The sequence below is a fragment of the Oncorhynchus tshawytscha genome, linkage group LG20 (genome assembly GCF_018296145.1).
Source record: "Oncorhynchus tshawytscha isolate Ot180627B linkage group LG20, Otsh_v2.0, whole genome shotgun sequence".
Lineage (NCBI taxonomy): Eukaryota > Metazoa > Chordata > Actinopteri > Salmoniformes > Salmonidae > Oncorhynchus > Oncorhynchus tshawytscha.
This window is the reverse complement of record NC_056448.1, coordinates 35001586-35018067: the sequence shown is the minus strand read 5'-3', so window position 1 is coordinate 35018067 and position 16482 is coordinate 35001586. Positions and strand designations below refer to the sequence as shown.

The 16482-nt window shown below is 42.8% G+C and overlaps 3 protein-coding genes across 3 annotated transcripts; 2 read left to right on the top strand and 1 right to left on the bottom strand.

Annotated features, from left to right (window-relative positions):
- The first annotated feature begins 4540 nt into the window (after positions 1-4540).
- LOC112219902 (paired mesoderm homeobox protein 2-like) lies at positions 4541-7166 on the top strand. The gene is made up of 3 exons (XM_024381402.2): positions 4541-5217; positions 5550-5824; positions 6467-7166. Exons 1-3 carry the CDS (start codon positions 4932-4934, stop codon positions 6824-6826), a joined length of 921 nt encoding a protein of 306 aa, XP_024237170.2. The 5' UTR covers positions 4541-4931; the 3' UTR covers positions 6827-7166.
- Positions 7167-8231: 1065 nt separating this feature from the next.
- On the bottom strand, positions 8232-10486 carry LOC112220128 (histone H2A.V). Its single transcript, XM_024381774.2, has 5 exons — positions 10336-10486; positions 9416-9493; positions 9141-9254; positions 8883-9012; positions 8232-8729 (listed from the first exon to the last, which is right to left on the bottom strand). The coding sequence occupies exons 1-5, from the start codon at positions 10336-10338 to the stop codon at positions 8668-8670; spliced, it is 387 nt and encodes a 128-aa protein (XP_024237542.1). The 5' UTR covers positions 10339-10486; the 3' UTR covers positions 8232-8667.
- Positions 10487-13658: 3172 nt separating this feature from the next.
- LOC112220129 (transcriptional activator protein Pur-beta) lies at positions 13659-16215 on the top strand. The gene has a single exon (XM_024381775.2). The coding sequence runs from the start codon at positions 13685-13687 to the stop codon at positions 14597-14599; it is 915 nt and encodes a 304-aa protein (XP_024237543.2). The 5' UTR covers positions 13659-13684; the 3' UTR covers positions 14600-16215.
- The last annotated feature ends 267 nt before the right edge of the window (positions 16216-16482 follow it).

Below are 16482 nucleotides of genomic sequence, written 5' to 3'. Positions count from 1 at the left end.
AGGTCTGATTGGCTGGCTGTTATACACCACACAGGGCGGGACACTGGTGGACAACAGGAACCAAACAGGTTAATAATCATTCCATCACAGATAAACTAACATGAACAAACAGGCCGTGAATAGCAGATTCACTGATATAAAACTTCAATCAGAGGGTTTATATCAGCAATGTTTAAGTGTCCTTCAACTGATTGTTCTGATGATACTGTACATGTATTGAATTAAGATAAAAGGCACCTCTGTATGTGTGGTATTTGGACATGTGTTACAATATTTTGTCAATTCCCCTTTCCATTTTGGGCTGAAGTATAAATGCTGCCAGTTAGACTGCTTCCTGTCCTCTGTCTCTCCTAATCCCGCACTGGGCACAGATCTTGGATCACCTTAACCTCCACAAATCCTAACCATAACCATTTGGGGGTTAAAGTGCTAAACTGCTTAGATCAGTGTCTAGTAGGGACAACTTCTGTTCGTGTATGTTTGTCTGCACGTGTGCATGTGTCGTCCACGACATTGCCTGTGTGTGTGTGCATGCCTGTGTGTATGTGCGTGCCTGTGTGTGTGCGTGCATCCCTGCATGCTCGTGTGTGTGTCCTGAGTGGGCAAGGAGAGTGTCTGTGTCCATAACAGAACAGCAAAAAGGGCCAAACAGGACCATTAGAGATGAAAGGCTGTGAATGGAGCCAATCAAAGAGAAGCACAGCTGAAGACCGTCAGCCCACAGACAGAATGGCCTCTCCCTGGATCTCACACACACACACACAAACCAACTAATAATGGTGAGCTAATAATGTAACTGTGTGAGTTAATACAGGTGAACACACACACATACAGCAGTGTTGGTCCATTTCATTTTGTCAAAAGTTGAATTTGAGAAAAGACAAAGGGGTCTATCTCAAATCGGGAGTGGAATTTAACATGAAGGTCAAATATGGCCCAGTTATGTAGTAGGGTGGGACCCAGGTGGAAACAGTGTGGCCATAAATAAGTGTAATGGCAGAGCAAACAAACTACATGAGCTATAGCTAATACAGTTGAAGACACACACCACGAAAGACCAATCAGTGACTACATTAAGAGTCCAAATGGAATGGGCCTTTAAACAAGGAAATCACAGAACCAGGAATATGCCTTAGCAATGTATTAATGAGTGTGTGTTGGGTTGACTAACTCAATGCCATGCGAGTGTCACTCATATACCAGGTTTTAAGATTCTGGAAGTAGGGCATTGTCATGAATAAAATGTCATAACCTGTTTTTATTTTATTTAACCTGTTCTGTAACTGCAGATTAGAATGTTCCGGGAGCTTCCATCGATAGAATAAGAACTAATTCTAAAGTTCCATCTTACACAGACAGCAGGGCTTCCCAATAGCACCCTCCCCCCCTCTCCATACCCTGCAAGGACTGTATGTATAAATTAGCAAGGAAATAGATTAATAAAATAAAATAAACTACATTCAAATTAGAAGTAGTAGTGCAGAGACACATTCCTAGGATTAATTTCCTCAAGAGATCTGCCTTCCACAAACACACACACACACACACACTGAGGAATTTGCACACAGGCCTATTGACTATAGGACTTCAAAAGATTCTGATCTTTTTGTTTACTCTCTCCTTCCATATCTCCATCCCTATCTCAATCTCTGTCTCTTTCACTGCTAGGCACTCAGTCTCTTCATGCTGTAGAGTGGGATGGGTACCTAGCCCACCTGTCTGTCTCCCCTGTAATTCTGATCAGTGATAGTGAGCTGGGTGCTGTGCTTTGATCTGGGGCTGTTGAGCAAGAAAGAGAGTTTACTGTTATTTTTTATAGTTTATTTCACTTTTGTATATTATCGAACTCACTTGCTTTGGCAATGTTAACACATGTTCCCCATGCCAATAAAGCCCCTTGAATTGAATTGAGAGACAGGAGTCTCAGACCGGAGAAGTACTGCAGGAGACAGCATGACCATCTCTCCCATACCACTGGCATACATAGGCCATCAAAGACCCTGATATTGTGTATGTGTGTGGCTTCCTACATAATAGAACAGGCCTCTGTCCCAGGAACCCCGCATTAATGATTATTTACCACAGAGTGACTATAGACGGTTATTACTTGCATTAATTAATAAGAGCCTTTTTGTACAGCAATGCAGCTCAAGTGGTGCTGTAGCCTATCTCCTCCACTCTCCAGCACTGTGTCTCCGAAGGCAGGGGAGGGGAGGGAGAGAGGGCTGAGTGGCTGAGCGATTGATACATTGTGTTAGGGATTCAATCTAATCAAAGTTTATTGGTCGCATACACAGTTTTGCAGATGTTATTGCAGGTGCAGCGAAATGCGTATGTTTCTTGCTCCAACAATGCAGCAATATCTAGCAATAAAATAACAATACACAGATAATAATCCAAAATCGGCTTAATCACAAACTGACCCATTGATAAAATAGTTACGGTCTGTTATTCGGACCGGTGGGTGGAATGGATCCGAGGGCTGCTGCGCGCACTATCTCTCCACTTCTCCGCCTCCAGGCGGCTGTCTCTGAGCGCAAACGGAGACCGGTCCCTTCAGTGGAATGCGGATCTTTGATACTCACAAACCCGAATGACATAGACGTCTCGAGGCGACCGTATTCAGAGAATAAATCACATTCGGTAGCTTCTCAAAACTCCAATGGGAAACTAAATAGTTTCCATAAATGTAAAACAGTGATGTGGTTGATTGAATAATTCTACGCTTTTGGCGACATGACCAGTTGAACACTTTAGAAAGCCTAAATACAACATACAATAGACCAAGGGGTTCAATACATTTTTTTGCGCAACCAAACAACAACCCAATTATTAAATCAGAGCTGTCAGTCCTCTCGCTCACCAGTGGAGACGAGACCCAATGAGACTGAACATTATTAGACAACAATGTCTTTCGGGATCAGGAAGATCAGACATTATTTCATTATGTTGAGCCAATCAATCAAGCCTGGTCACCATTCAACGGGTTAAAGACATATTCAAGGGTTGAATGACTTCCCAGTAGGCCTATACTGTAGCATCAGCAGGTCATGGAATGTATGAAGTTGTACTTTGATATGATGAGATATACAATGATGGGTGTTATTGGATCAGTTCAAATCAAATCAAATTTTATTTGTCACATACACATGGTTAGCAGATGTTAATGCGAGTGTAGCGAAATGCTTGTGCTTCTAGTTCCGACAATGCAGTAATAACCAACAAGTAATCTAACTAACAATTCCAAAACTACTGTCTTATACACAGTGTAAGGGGATAAAGAATATGTACATAAGGATATATGAATGAGTGATGGTACAGAGCAGCATAGGCAAGATACAGTAGATGGTATCGAGTACAGTATATACATATGAGATGAGTATGTAAACAAAGTGGCATAGTTAAAGTGGCTAGTGATACATGTATTACATAAGGATGCAGTCGATGATATAGAGTACAGTATATACGTATGCATATGAGATGAATAATGTAGGGTAAGTAACATTATATAAGGTAGCATTGTTTAAAGTGGCTAGTGATATATTTACATCATTTCCCGTCAATTCCCATTATTAAAGTGGCTGGAGTTGAGTCAGTGTCAGTGTCAGTGTGTTGGCAGCAGCCACTCAATGTTAATGGTGGCTGTTTAACAGTCTGATGGCCTTGAGATAGAAGCTGTTTTTCAGTCTCTCGGTCCCAGCTTCGATGCACCTGTACTGACCTCGCCTTCTGGATGATAGCGGGGTGAACAGGCAGTGGCTCGGGTGGTTGATGTCCTTGATGATCTTTATGGCCTTCCTGTAACATCGGGTGGTGTAGGTGTCCTGGAGGGCAGGTAGTTTGCCCCCGGTGATGCGTTGTGCAGACCTCACTACCCTCTGGAGAGCCTTACAGTTAATCATATCTATATGATATATATACATATTATATTTTTATTCCATGGGTGGAGCTGAGGAGCAGAGCAGGAGGAAATGCTTCAGTGTTAAAGGAATAGTTCACCAAAATTACAAAATTAAATATTTGTCTTATTCTGCTTAATGGAAAGATATGACAGCAATCCATGCTTTGGTTTAGTTTCCCTGCTTTCAGGTTAAGGAAACCAATGCGTAATTGTGTTATTTGGGTGAGCTATCCCTGATAAGAATACAATATGTTATTTAAGAATACATGTACTGGATGATTTAGCTCCCGAATGGTGCAGCAGTCTAAGCCACTGCATCTCAGTGCTACAGGTGTCAATACAGGCCCTGGTTCAATCCCGGGCTGTATCACATCCAGCCGTGATCGGGAGTCCCATAGGGTGGCTCACAATTTGCCCAGCATTGTCTGGGTTAGGATAGGGTTTGGCAGGGGTAGGCCATCATTATAAATAAGAATTTGTTCTTAACTGACTTGCCAGGTTAAATAAAATAAAAATGAAATAATGAGCCCTTGCTCTCACACACACTCATAGGGCTGTATTGGGAGGGGAAGTGAGGACAGTACGAATGGGATGGTGTGTGTGTGTGTGTGTGTGTGGGGGGGGGGGTAAACTTTCCAGACTCACTGGAGCCAGCGGGTAATGGTCTCATCTCATTCAGGTTGATTGAGATGTCTTAATTACTGCAGTTGTGAAAACTGAAGGAGGAAGGGGAGGATGTTCTTTGATCCTTAGCTGAGTGAGTTGTAAATGAGGAGGAATTCCCTGGATAAATACTGACTCTACTCCTGAGACTCAGATGATTACTCCATTTACCAGGACACTGACCCGCTGAGAGAGAACACACAGTCTTCACTGGATTTACCCAGCTTTGAGAAAAGGTTGTTTGCATTTCTGGAACCCAAAGGATAATATTAGATTATATTTCTCCAAAAGGACAGTTTTTCCACCCAAACAGCAGGACTTTTGCTGGATTTTGATTTATTTTGTTGGATATCTCCATCGTACAACCATGTGGGGACATTTCTCCATCGAGTGGCTTGCCCAAAGTAGCCAGGCATTAGGAAGCATGAGACCCTCGCCTCTCCCCTCTTCCTGGTCCTCTGTTGGACCCAACAGCACCTCTGTGACCCAACCTGAGAGCCTGCCTGGGTTCTACTGCCGACCGAGACCCAAGAATCAGGAGAACCAGGCAAGGAGAGGACAGAGGCTCAACCCATTCAGCTATCCCTGCCTGGCAGGCCCTGAGATGTGTACACATACCAAGAGGAGTAGCCCCCTCCATCACAACCACCAAGGTAGGTTCACTTTTCCTCAAATGAACTCACCTCAGGATCTGAGCTTAGATGGGGAGCATACATTAATTTAAATAGTGTCTTGTTGTTTTGGGGTGTGTTTTAAGCTGTGTATTGGAGGAATTAATTGACTCAGAGATAGAGAATTCATAAGTAATAGCTACATCTGATTTAGCTCTTAAAGTGCTGAAAGCTCCATAGTTAGGACGCACCTCAGAGACATGAATTTGTTTGAAAGGTTCAGAGCACACAAACGTTTTGGGAACCACTATGATGTGACATATGGATAGATTTGAAATCTAACTTCTCTCCATTTCTACCCTCTCTCTCCTCAGAAGTGGCTGAGACTGGCTTCATCAGTAGAACAGAGGGAACATCAGGGTACGAGAGCGAATGCGGGCGATCCCTCTCCCCCACCACCCCCCCGGACGGCACCTTCACCTCTCCCTCCTTGTCTCCCATCTCTCTCTCTCTTCCTACAGGGAAGAGACGTACAGCCTACAAAGCGGAGCAGATCAACAGTCTGGAGACGGCCTTCAAGAGGAACGCCTACCTGGGCACTCAGGACAAGGCCGAGCTCTGCAAGAGACTCAACCTTACAGACAAACAGGTAGGCACCCCCCCAAAAAAAAAAAAAAAGGTTGCAAGATCAATCCCTGAGCTGACAAGGTAGAAATCTGTCGTTCTGCCCCTGAACAAGGCAGTTAACCCACTGTTCCTAGGCCGTAATTGAAAATAAGAATTTGTTCTTAACTGACTTGCCTAGTTAAATCAAGGTTAAAAAAAATGTCAAATTACCCGCCAAACCATGGGTAATTTTGTTAGTCACGCCCACACAGATATCATATTTACAACTGCAAACATTTATCTCTACCCCATGGCAAAATGTGTAGAATTGCAGCAAACCTGCTTTAAAAGTGCAACATTTTAAGGCCTCCCGAGTGGTGCAACGGTCTACAGCACTGCATCGCAGTGCTAAAGGCGTCACTACAGACCCGTGTTCGATCCTGGATTGGATCACAGCCGGCCGGGATCCAATAGCGCGGCTTACAATTGGCCCTGAGTCATCCGGGTTAGGGGAGGGTTTGATCGGGGGGGGGAGCTTTACTTGGCTCATCAAGCTCTAGCGACATGGATGTGCGTATGCAGACCCGCAAGCCACCTCGGCCCTTAATAATGAGTTCAGATTTTGTGGCCCCATCAATGTTGCCCATCAATCCCTGAACTAACTCTTCTTTCTGTTTCTCCTCAGATCCGTAACTGGTTCCAGAACAGGCGTATGAGGATGAAGAGGATGGTCCAGGATGCTCTGGCCCAAGCCTGCCAAGCTAAAGTAACATCTCACCTGCTGCACTACACCGAGCTACAGGCCTACCGCCCAGGCCCCAACCCCACCTACCATCCCTATCACGCAGGAGCCGAGGGGGGCACTTCCACCCCATACCTCCACAACCAATACAGCTCCTCCATGGCCGGTCCAGCACTGCCCAGCCTCCCTGCCACCCCCATGGACTCATTATACCAATACGTCAGCCTCCCCGGGCTGGTGATGCCCACTCCAAGGTCTAACCCACTGATGGGGGCCTACCAGCCTCACTCTCACCTGTGTTAGAACTTTTGGATGAAATAGGGTGGTTCTCAATTGTCTGAAGTGATTTTAAGGAAGTGAGATGAGGGTAGGAGCTACTTTAGACTATTGAAATGTATCCCACTACCTCACCAGCTTCTATACTATTCTAATGTATTGGCAACTAAAAAAAGCTACTTAAAGGAGTGGTGAAATTGTTAAGTTTTCCACTCAGGGTAGAGTGCAATAATGAATGTGTTCCTGCTTTCTTTTGTATTGTCATACTGTAAGTTCTATTCAAGTATATTCACTTTTAATGAATCTATGTGGCTGCTGTATAAGTGTTCTAAAGAAGTGAGAAATGTTTTTTTTTGTTCTTCAATTTGCATTATAATCAAGATAATCTCTTTTCCTCCACTTGATTTCTATATTTGGAAGTATCGTGAAAAATAAACATAATGCCTGAATATAGACTGGATTTTGTTGTACTGTGATAATGTCTGATTTCAAACACCTCAATATCTCTGACCAGTTTACAAATGGTTGAGGGCCACCTACTGCCTAACAGAGAAGTTGTCATGCTGTGTGGATGTGACTCAGTATGCACCAGCTAACTCACATCTTTAGTTTTTATATTTTGTTGTGTGTATTTTCTATAATTGAAGGCTCATTAGTAAGAGACTGTGGTCTCAGTATGACTCCCTGATAAAATGTAGATTACATTTAAAACATGGTCCACACTCATGTGTCCTGAATTTTTTTAAATTGATTTCTCAGAACAAATGTTTCACTAAACTTAGTTTTAGTCCCCCCCCACCTCACCTCAAATTCATGAGTGCCGACCGACCTTCATTCTCCACGGAATAAAATTAAATAATATCTAAACTACTATATCTCTAAAGGTAAGAGAGGTCAAAGCTACATAGAAAACCATTAATCATATTCTGGCTAAAATATGGACACACACGGATAGTTTTTTTAAAAGACTTTATCTTTTGTAGGTATAAAACAAGTTTGTAGCAAAATCCAATCAACTCAAAGTTTTTCAAAACATGACAAGAACTTCAGCATTTGTTGGTCAGTAGCTAGGTTTCCATCCAATTGGCAACAGATTTATGCGAATACTCAAAAATGTAGATAATGAAAATATGCACATTTTTCCATCAGTGGCGTTTCCACCAAACTGACCTTTTACAGATAGAAATCTGTTTGTGATGACAGTGCACACAACATATACTTTTTTGCTTACGTTTTCATGTACCAAATAAAAAATCTAAAGTTCCATGTATGTGTTTCCATTGCATTTTCAACTCTACCGCTAGTTGTCACAAAAATTGTTGCATTAACTTGCAAATATGCCTTACTCTGTGGTTATTGGACAGAAGCATCAAGCTCATCACCATACACTTCCACCACCCTGTGAAGTTCATCATAAAATTTCATCTGTAGCCTAATAAAATGCATGGTTTCTTCTTATCAATATTTGTGCATAAAGGAGTTTTCACTGGCATTTCTCACATCATACATTTTACCAACACAAAAATATCCCACCACATCGAACGAACAAATGGTCTGTTGGCATTTATAAAATTGTACCGAAAATTCCTGTTTCCATCACTGCTGTCTTGGTTTTTTTATACACTATGACTTTACTCGCATAAAAACTGTGGATGGAAACGTGGTTATTGCACAAGTTTCTTGTCTGCAAAAAACCCTACCCTAAAACACACCCCTTTAAAACAGTACAAATCAACACATACCTCAAAGACTACACATCTCCCTCGAGAGACTACAACTATGGTTACAAAATTTCCCCCCCAAAAATATGAGAAACAAAATGAACATGGCTGCCCATTCCTTCCTGGTGATGTGGGAGGTCACTTCCTCTATGCAGTCTTCTGTTGGCCCTTCTTTCCAATCAGAGACTTGTGGATGTGAGGGATCACACCTGCAGGAGGGAGAAAAAGGGACATTACGAATGGGTGCTAGTGATACACATTGGTAGGTGAAGAGGTGAGTTTTCCCTACCCCATGAAATATAAAGTGCTTTGAGTTACTGGAAGAACAATACATAAACCCAATTCATTAGTTTACAACTCACCTCCTCCAGCGATGGTAGCCTTGATGAGCGAGTCCAATTCCTCATCTCCGCGGATGGCCAGCTGTAAGTGACGTGGAGTGATACGCTTCACCTTCAGATCCTTGGAGGCGTTCCCTGCCAACTCCAACACCTGAAAGGGAAACAAAAATATGTTCAGTAAGTGTGCGTTAGGAAAGTGTTGGAGCAAAAGCCTGCTCTATTGACCTTCGTCAGAGTCCTCAGTGAGTCTCCTTTTGGGGGTAAATAAAAACATCTCACTTCAGCGGTGAGGTACTCCAAGATGGCGGCGCTGTAGACGGCTGCGGTGGCTCCCACTCTGCCATGGCTGGTGGTCCTGGTTTTCAGGTGTCTGTGGATACGACCCACCGGGAACTACACAAGGAGAAACATACACACAATGAGAAACACTCTAGGCAGAAGATGCCTATCTGTTATGTAGGATTCACTTGTGACTAATTCAACAGGGAAAACCCAGGAAAAGAGACTGATTCACATGTGACCACAGAAAACCAGGGGAAAGAGTGGGTACATGCCTGGAGTCCAGCCCTCTGGGAGCGAGAAACAGCCTTTGCCTTAGCTTTACCACTGTCCTTTCCAGCCTTTCCTCCTGCCTGGAAGGGGAGAAACAGAAATTCAGTATATGATACATCAACTTGATAAAAACATTTTTTTTTTTATACTTCTCAATGCCTTGCTGAACTGTGGCCAGGATGAAAAAGACTCAATGTAGATTTGGTGTACAAATAAATTATTAATACACTAGCATTTTCTTAATGTTATTTTTGTTTACAACTTCAAGCAACCTGTCATTACAATCACACTTATCCCGCCAATTGGAAGATAATGAACAATTTCAGGTATATGAGGTAGATGATTCATTCAAATGTTGCAACAACAAAAAAAAGCATAAAAACGCAGTAAGAATGGTTTTAGCTATCTAAAACGGTGAAATATTGGTATGCTTGTAGCTAGCTAACGTTAGCACAGGTTTTCTTGGCTGCTCGCCAGTAGTATCTCTGCTCGCTAGGCGGATTAGTGATAACCTGGTTTAGCTAGCTAGCTCGGTGGAAACTTGCTACCGTAACGTTAATTCAATACACAACCCAAACTCTGCGAATATCTTGGAATATTAACATAATAACAACCAGAAAGAGTCAGGGGATAACGTAGCCAGGTATTAAATATAGTTAAGATGTGTTTGAAATAAGTATGAGAAGCGAGTCGGTTGTAAAACAGATGGCGTACTAGCTAAATGTAGATGGCGCTCTTTCGTTAGCTAGCTTTCGAGTGTCAATCGACGACGTCCTAACGTTATTTTGCACGCAAGCTTGAATTCGTGAATGCTACTTGCCCGTTTAGCATATCATTTACATTTAATCCAATTTACTATAATATGTCCTATAATACAGAGTGCACACACAGAATGTGCATAAAATAATCAAAAACTCGTTACCATGTCGCCGGTGACTTTTCCCTGTTCTATTTCGAAACGGAGAGAAACAATAAACCACGAAGCAACGCCAAGCGGATGAATGAGGATTCCTCGAGCTTCCAGAGCCAACCAATAGCTTTTCTGCTTGCTGGTTCGAACGGTCTCTTCAACCAATTGCAATTGTGTTTGTACAGTGTTTACTCATTCCTGCAACTGTATTGGACGTTTTGGGATAGTAGAAAACACCAGAGAAATACTACCGCATTTATAATTCACTGAAGGTACGGTCACACAAGTAGGTCCTAGATGCAGATTAAGATGAAATACCAAAAATTCTGTGACATGAACAAATTTAAACTACATAATCCATGTAATTGAGTTGATATGATTTTTTTTCCCGGTGAGATTCAGAATGATCATTCAGATAGAACGAATGAGTAGCTACATTTGTACTAAGGTTTTTAACACATGAATAATGATGGGATAAATATTGTGCTTTTCCATGTGCTCAGAGCGTTACATTGTATTAGAAAAACTCCTCTCATCCACCACACTACCATTAACTCTGACGTACCTGAATCCCATGTCACTCTGTTCACCATCTCTCACTTGATCAACGTTGTTGCTGCCAGACCCGGGTAAAATACATGAGTGCTGTGATTTAGTTTGGCTGGCACAATCGAAGCAATAAAAATGCCCCAAAAGTGCAAACTCCAAACTAGTAAGTGATGTGCCCCTCAACTAACCTAGCCTGATTTACAGTATTTGACCAATGTTATCTGCCAGTAGATTCAAAACCCTGTACCAGTGGACATTGATATTTGCAACCTATGTAGTAGGTGAGCAGGCTAGGCACTGTGTTGGCTGCTACCCTTCCTCCTGGGGTGTAATTCAAAAGGATGCAAATTTACAAAACGTTAAAATATAAATTTAGTATATTGGACCAATGTTTGTATTGATATTGTCTTGTTAGGATTTAGGTTAAACCTTGTTTTACAAAGAAGTAAATAAAACATGTAATGTAAAGCCTAGACTGTGGCTTTAATAAGTATTTACTCTAATCTTATCAAATTGACAGAGAGAAGCATGTCTGTATTCTACTATCTGCACTTTATGTAGTGTTATGCTCTCTTGGGAAACCCTCTGGCTCGCCCATCTTCCTTGTGAGAGAAGCCCATCCCAGTCAGGCCTCCTTAGGGGTGGAGTGAGTCTCCCCTGCTGCCAGTGCTGCTGTGTTTGGAACTGGACTGGACTGATGGGCATTACCAATCAATTAATCTCCTCCTACATAGGAGATTAAATATCAATGTGGTTTGTGCACCCCCATAAGTGCCGCTGTCAAGAATATGTCAGGCACCCCAATATTCAATGTGTAATTTGTACCCATGACTTACATGATAAAAGGTGAAATATAATGGGATAAAACATCGGTATGGGTGTTGCCTGCCTGCTGGATGTACACTGAGTGTACAAAACATTAGGAACACCTTCCTAATATTGAGTTGCACCCCCTTTTGCCCTCAGAACAGCCTCAATTCGTTGGAGCATGGACACTACAAGGTGACTTCAATGCTTCACACAGTTGTGTCAAGTTGGCTGGATGTCCTTTAGGTGTTGGACCATTCTTGATACACACAGGAAGCTGTTGAGTGTGAAAAACCCAGCAGCGTTGCAGTTCTTAACACACTCAAACCGGTACGCCTGGCACCTACTACCATACCCTGTTCAAAGGCACTTCAATCTTTTGTCTTGACTATTAACCCTCTGAATAGCATGCATACATTATCACGCTCAATTGTCTCTAGGCTTAAAAATCCTTCTTTAATGTCTCTTCCCCTACATTTACACTGAATTAAGTGGATTTAACAAGTGACATCAATAAGGGATCACATTTTTCATCTGCATTCATCTGGTCAGTTTATGTCATGGACATAGCGGTTCCTAATATTTTGTACACTCAGTGTATATGAGGTTAATGTAAACGGGGCCTCTTTGCCACATTATCAATATATTGTAGCGTGCTTGTTTTGGAACCAGAGTGACCTGGGCCCAGTTAAAAAAAAAATCCAGATCAAAATTACGCTTTGTTGTCTCAACCCAGTTACCCCATTCGATTTCGTTCCCCCTTCCTTTTAGAAAATATTTAGACCAAATTTAATGGGATCATATAACATGATCTTTGTTGTAGCATATGATGTGATATGTTATGGTTTGATTCTGTTTTTGTCTTTTAAACTACATCAAAAAAACAACGAGGGATCACATCTGAGGGAGGAACAGAATTTAACTTGTGTTTTTATCTGGATTAAATGTTTTGAAAAACTGGGCACTGGGTTCGAGTCTTAACCAATCCACCACTGAATTCCCTACACTGGTGTCAGAAGTGAGATAGTGGAGGAGGGATATATAGTGTAGTGATCTTTGGTGCTTGCCTCTGAATCAGAGACCCATGTTCAAGTCCAGTGTACAACCCCTCTGAATTTGCTACAGTACTAGCTGACTGATCATGGGTTGATTGTTTGATTGGTGGCAGGTAGTCTAGCGGTTAAGAGAGTTGGGCCAGTAACCAAAAGGTTGCTTGTTTGAATCCCCGATCCGACTAAGTGAAAACATCTGCCGATGTGACCTTGAGCAAGGCACTTAACCCTAATTGCTCTGGATAAAAGCGTCTGCTAAATGACAAACAAAAAAAATAATAGTATGGGCACCACTGTGGTGGAATTAATAGCAACATTCATATCTGGATGACAGGGAAAATATTAGGAGTTAGATGGTTAAATATTTTTTGTACCAATGCCTAGGTTTATGAAAATGTACAAGGTAAAATGTATTAATCTCAGTGTAAATGGCTGGTCTTTTGTGACATTGTCAAATGACTGTCACTGTATAGTATAAGTGTAACAATTGATATGGAATTGCTTTTATTACTGCTTTTGTCTGCAGTAATCCACCAGTCTAGAGTTTCACGTTTGCCCAGTTTAGCCTTAAATGCCATAGCAACTGCACAGAAAAGGATCAGCTACAATTTATTGGAACTTCATAGTAAAAATGGTTGTAAAAATGTTGGCCCGTTGATTGGACGGTGGTGTGGTCGTGATCCCGGTGTCCAGTAGGGTAAAAGCTCCACGAGAATTACGTCAACAGAACCTACATCTGAACCAATTACATGTTACAAGGTTAAGATGTAAGCGTGATTGACAGCGGAAATCGACCAATGAGGGAAAGAGAATTCGTTGAACCTGGAGTGATTGGCAGACCCAAGGCCAATGCGGGAGCGCTTGGGGCGGGTTTTGGTGATGACCATGAAGGGGGTGTGCAAGCCGAGAGGGAGATACGCAGGAGAGGGAGAAGCTGGCTGGCGGTGCTGAAGATGGCGGATGGTGACAGTGGGAGCGAGCGCGGCGGTGGCAGCAGCGGAGGAGGAGGAGGAGGAGGAGGAGGTGGAAGCGGGTTCCAGCACTCCCAGAGAGAGCAGGAGACCCAGGAGCTGGCGTCCAAGCGACTGGATATCCAGAACAAGCGCTTCTACCTGGACGTCAAGCAAAACAACAAGGGCAGGTTCATCAAAATCGCCGAGGTCGGGGCCGGGGGCTCCAAAAGTCGCCTGACCCTGTCCATGTCAGTTGCGGCGGAGTTTCGTGACTACCTGGGGGATTTCATAGAGCACTACGCCCAACTGGGGCCTAGCAGCCCGGAGCAGATCGCCCAGTCCTCGGTCGGAGAGGACGGCGGGCCCAGGCGAGCCCTGAAGAGCGAGTTCTTGGTCCGTGAGAACCGTAAATACTACCTCGATCTGAAGGAGAACCAGCGGGGGAGGTTCCTGCGGATCCGACAGACCGTAAACCGAGGGCCCGGGTTCGGAGTAGGGGGGCCTGGAGGAGGCATGCAGGCCGGGCAGACCATAGCCCTTCCGGCCCAAGGCTTAATAGAGTTTAGAGACGCCCTTGCCAAGCATATAGATGATTACGGTGGAGACGACGAAGAGTTGGCGGGTGGAACCGCAGCTGGGGCCTATGGGGAGCTTCCCGAGGGCACATCCATCATGGTGGACTCTAAACGGTTCTTTTTCGACGTCGGGTCCAACAAATACGGCGTGTTCCTGCGAGTGAGCGAGGTCAAACCGAGCTACAGGAACTCTATCACCATCCCGTTCAAAGCGTGGGGGAAGTTCGGAGGAGCTTTCAGCCGCTATGCGGAGGAGATGAAAGAGATCCAGGAGCGACAGCGGGATAAAATTTATGAGAGGAGAGAGGAGTCGGAGGGAGAGGAGGTGGATGACGACTGAGTAGTTGAAACTGCTTATATAGTTCAGTTCACACAGTAAGATCAGCAATAGATATGTGGCAGAAATGACAGATTTAAGTGCATGACGAATCGAACTTTAATACTAGAAAATATCGTGGCGTTAAAAAGTAAATTTGACACGAACTATTGATGTATTTAACACCTGGAGTTTGTTTATGAGGGTTATATGGGGTGTGAAGTAAAACAAAAAGTTAAAGTTATGGGACTAGTATAGTAGTGTGTAAATGAGACTTTTCTCATGGATTTAAAAAAGATTGCAATTGTGTTTTGTAGAAAAAGAAATATACCTAAAACCAGCAACGTGGTTTTCATAACAATTTAAGAAGCCAATGACATCTTTATAATAAATGTTTCCTTTCAAATATAGATATATATTTAAAAGAGTAAGGAGTGTACCTTGACCCCATTGATTTAGCTATTTCCATTTCTCTGTGTAAGGAGATAACCAGCATCCATTGTATTCCCATTCTAGATCTCTCCTATGTGGGCAGTGTGTGTGGGATCCTTACAAGTTAGTGAAAGTAGTAGGAAGGAATGTCTAGAATGCTGCCTGCTGTCATTTCGTGGAGGTTTATATTTAGTGTGTTAACCGATAGAGATAGCTATATAACACAGGCAGGCCCCTTAACAGACGATTATGATGAGAAACGTTAGAGAGAACTATATCTGCAGGCCTATCTAAAGGCCTCAGAGACTAAATTGGAGCTGTGTGCTAATGTAGTTAGCTCACAGTATCACGTCACTCTCCAAGCAAATAGACCTAAACACGGAGTGATTTTTAAAAATTACATATAAATTCCAGGCAATATTTACAAAGTCTGTTTCCTCTGACTTAATGGGTTTGAAAGTAATCTGTAAGTCTCTGTAAGAGTGGAGCAGTGTGTCTCCTCAGTCCTCACGCAATGTGACCTGGTGTCAATAGATTGACAGGCCTGTTAACCAATCAGCAACCAGGAAGGACAGTATCTTCCTGCTGTATGAGTCCCATGGGAGCCTGCCCTCTCAGCGTTGACACACGGATGGGACCCCCACTTATACACACACACACACACACACCAACACACTGCGGGAGCCTTGTGAGCAGGCCAATGCAAGTGATCACTGGGTGAAACCCAGAGCTACTACTACTACTGTCACCCAGCCAGCCAGGCTGTGTGGGGCATCAATGATAACATACCACCAGTTCCTCTGCTCAGGCCCAGCCAGGAGAGACCACACACACTCTGTGTCTCAGAGCCCAGGCCTCAGCACCGCCACACCACTAACATCACACTACGCCACTGGACAGTAACGTATGGATGGATGGTTTCCTTTTTATTTCGAAAGAGAACTATATTGAAAGAATATTATACGTATAAAAGAGAAGATACTGAACAAACCAGCATACAATATTTTTTAAATACCTTAAAAAGAAAAGGAAAAATGTATATGAATTATATAGCCTAAGTATTTCATGAAACATAGCTGGGATGTGACTAAATAGTCCATGATGTTGTTTTCTTTTAGCTTTTTCTTTATTTTTATTTTCATTTGTTGGGTTTCTCCCAGAGAGTGAAAGAAATAACACTTCTGTGATTAAAAAGAATATAAATGCAATAGATATTGTGATTGTTACTTCAGAAAATCCCTTTCTCTCCCTCTCTCCGCACTCCAACAACCAGCAGCTGCTGAAAGGTACTTCATAGTTCTCCATTTTAACGTTCTCTTCTTAGGTTTTAAAGGTCTTACTACAATCAGTGAAAATAATTATAGTCCCTGCTATTCTCTGTTGCTTGTAGTTGTTCCCAAATAAACATGTAGAACCAGTCACAGACAGTTGATCTGAGTTGGGGGAAAACTACCCAACTCATCATCAATGTCTAG

What these genes read in the sequence shown, in the direction of transcription:
- LOC112219902 (XM_024381402.2), top strand. Translation starts at nt 4,932, where the DNA reads ATGTGGGGACATTTCTCCATCGAGTGGCTTGCCCAAAGTAGCCAGGCA. An exon ending in CCTCCATCACAACCACCAAG is followed by an intron (nt 5,218 to 5,549) that starts GTAGGTTCACTT and finishes CTCTCTCCTCAG; the next exon opens with AAGTGGCTGAGACTGGCTTC. An exon ending in TCAACCTTACAGACAAACAG is followed by an intron (nt 5,825 to 6,466) that starts GTAGGCACCCCC and finishes GTTTCTCCTCAG; the next exon opens with ATCCGTAACTGGTTCCAGAA.
- LOC112220128 (XM_024381774.2), bottom strand. An exon ending in CCCAGAGGGCTGGACTCCAG is followed by an intron (nt 9,255 to 9,415) that starts GCATGTACCCAC and finishes CTCCTTGTGTAG; the next exon opens with TTCCCGGTGGGTCGTATCCA. An exon ending in TGGAGTACCTCACCGCTGAA is followed by an intron (nt 9,013 to 9,140) that starts GTGAGATGTTTT and finishes TTTCCCTTTCAG; the next exon opens with GTGTTGGAGTTGGCAGGGAA.
- LOC112220129 (XM_024381775.2), top strand. Translation starts at nt 13,685, where the DNA reads ATGGCGGATGGTGACAGTGGGAGCGAGCGCGGCGGTGGCAGCAGCGGA.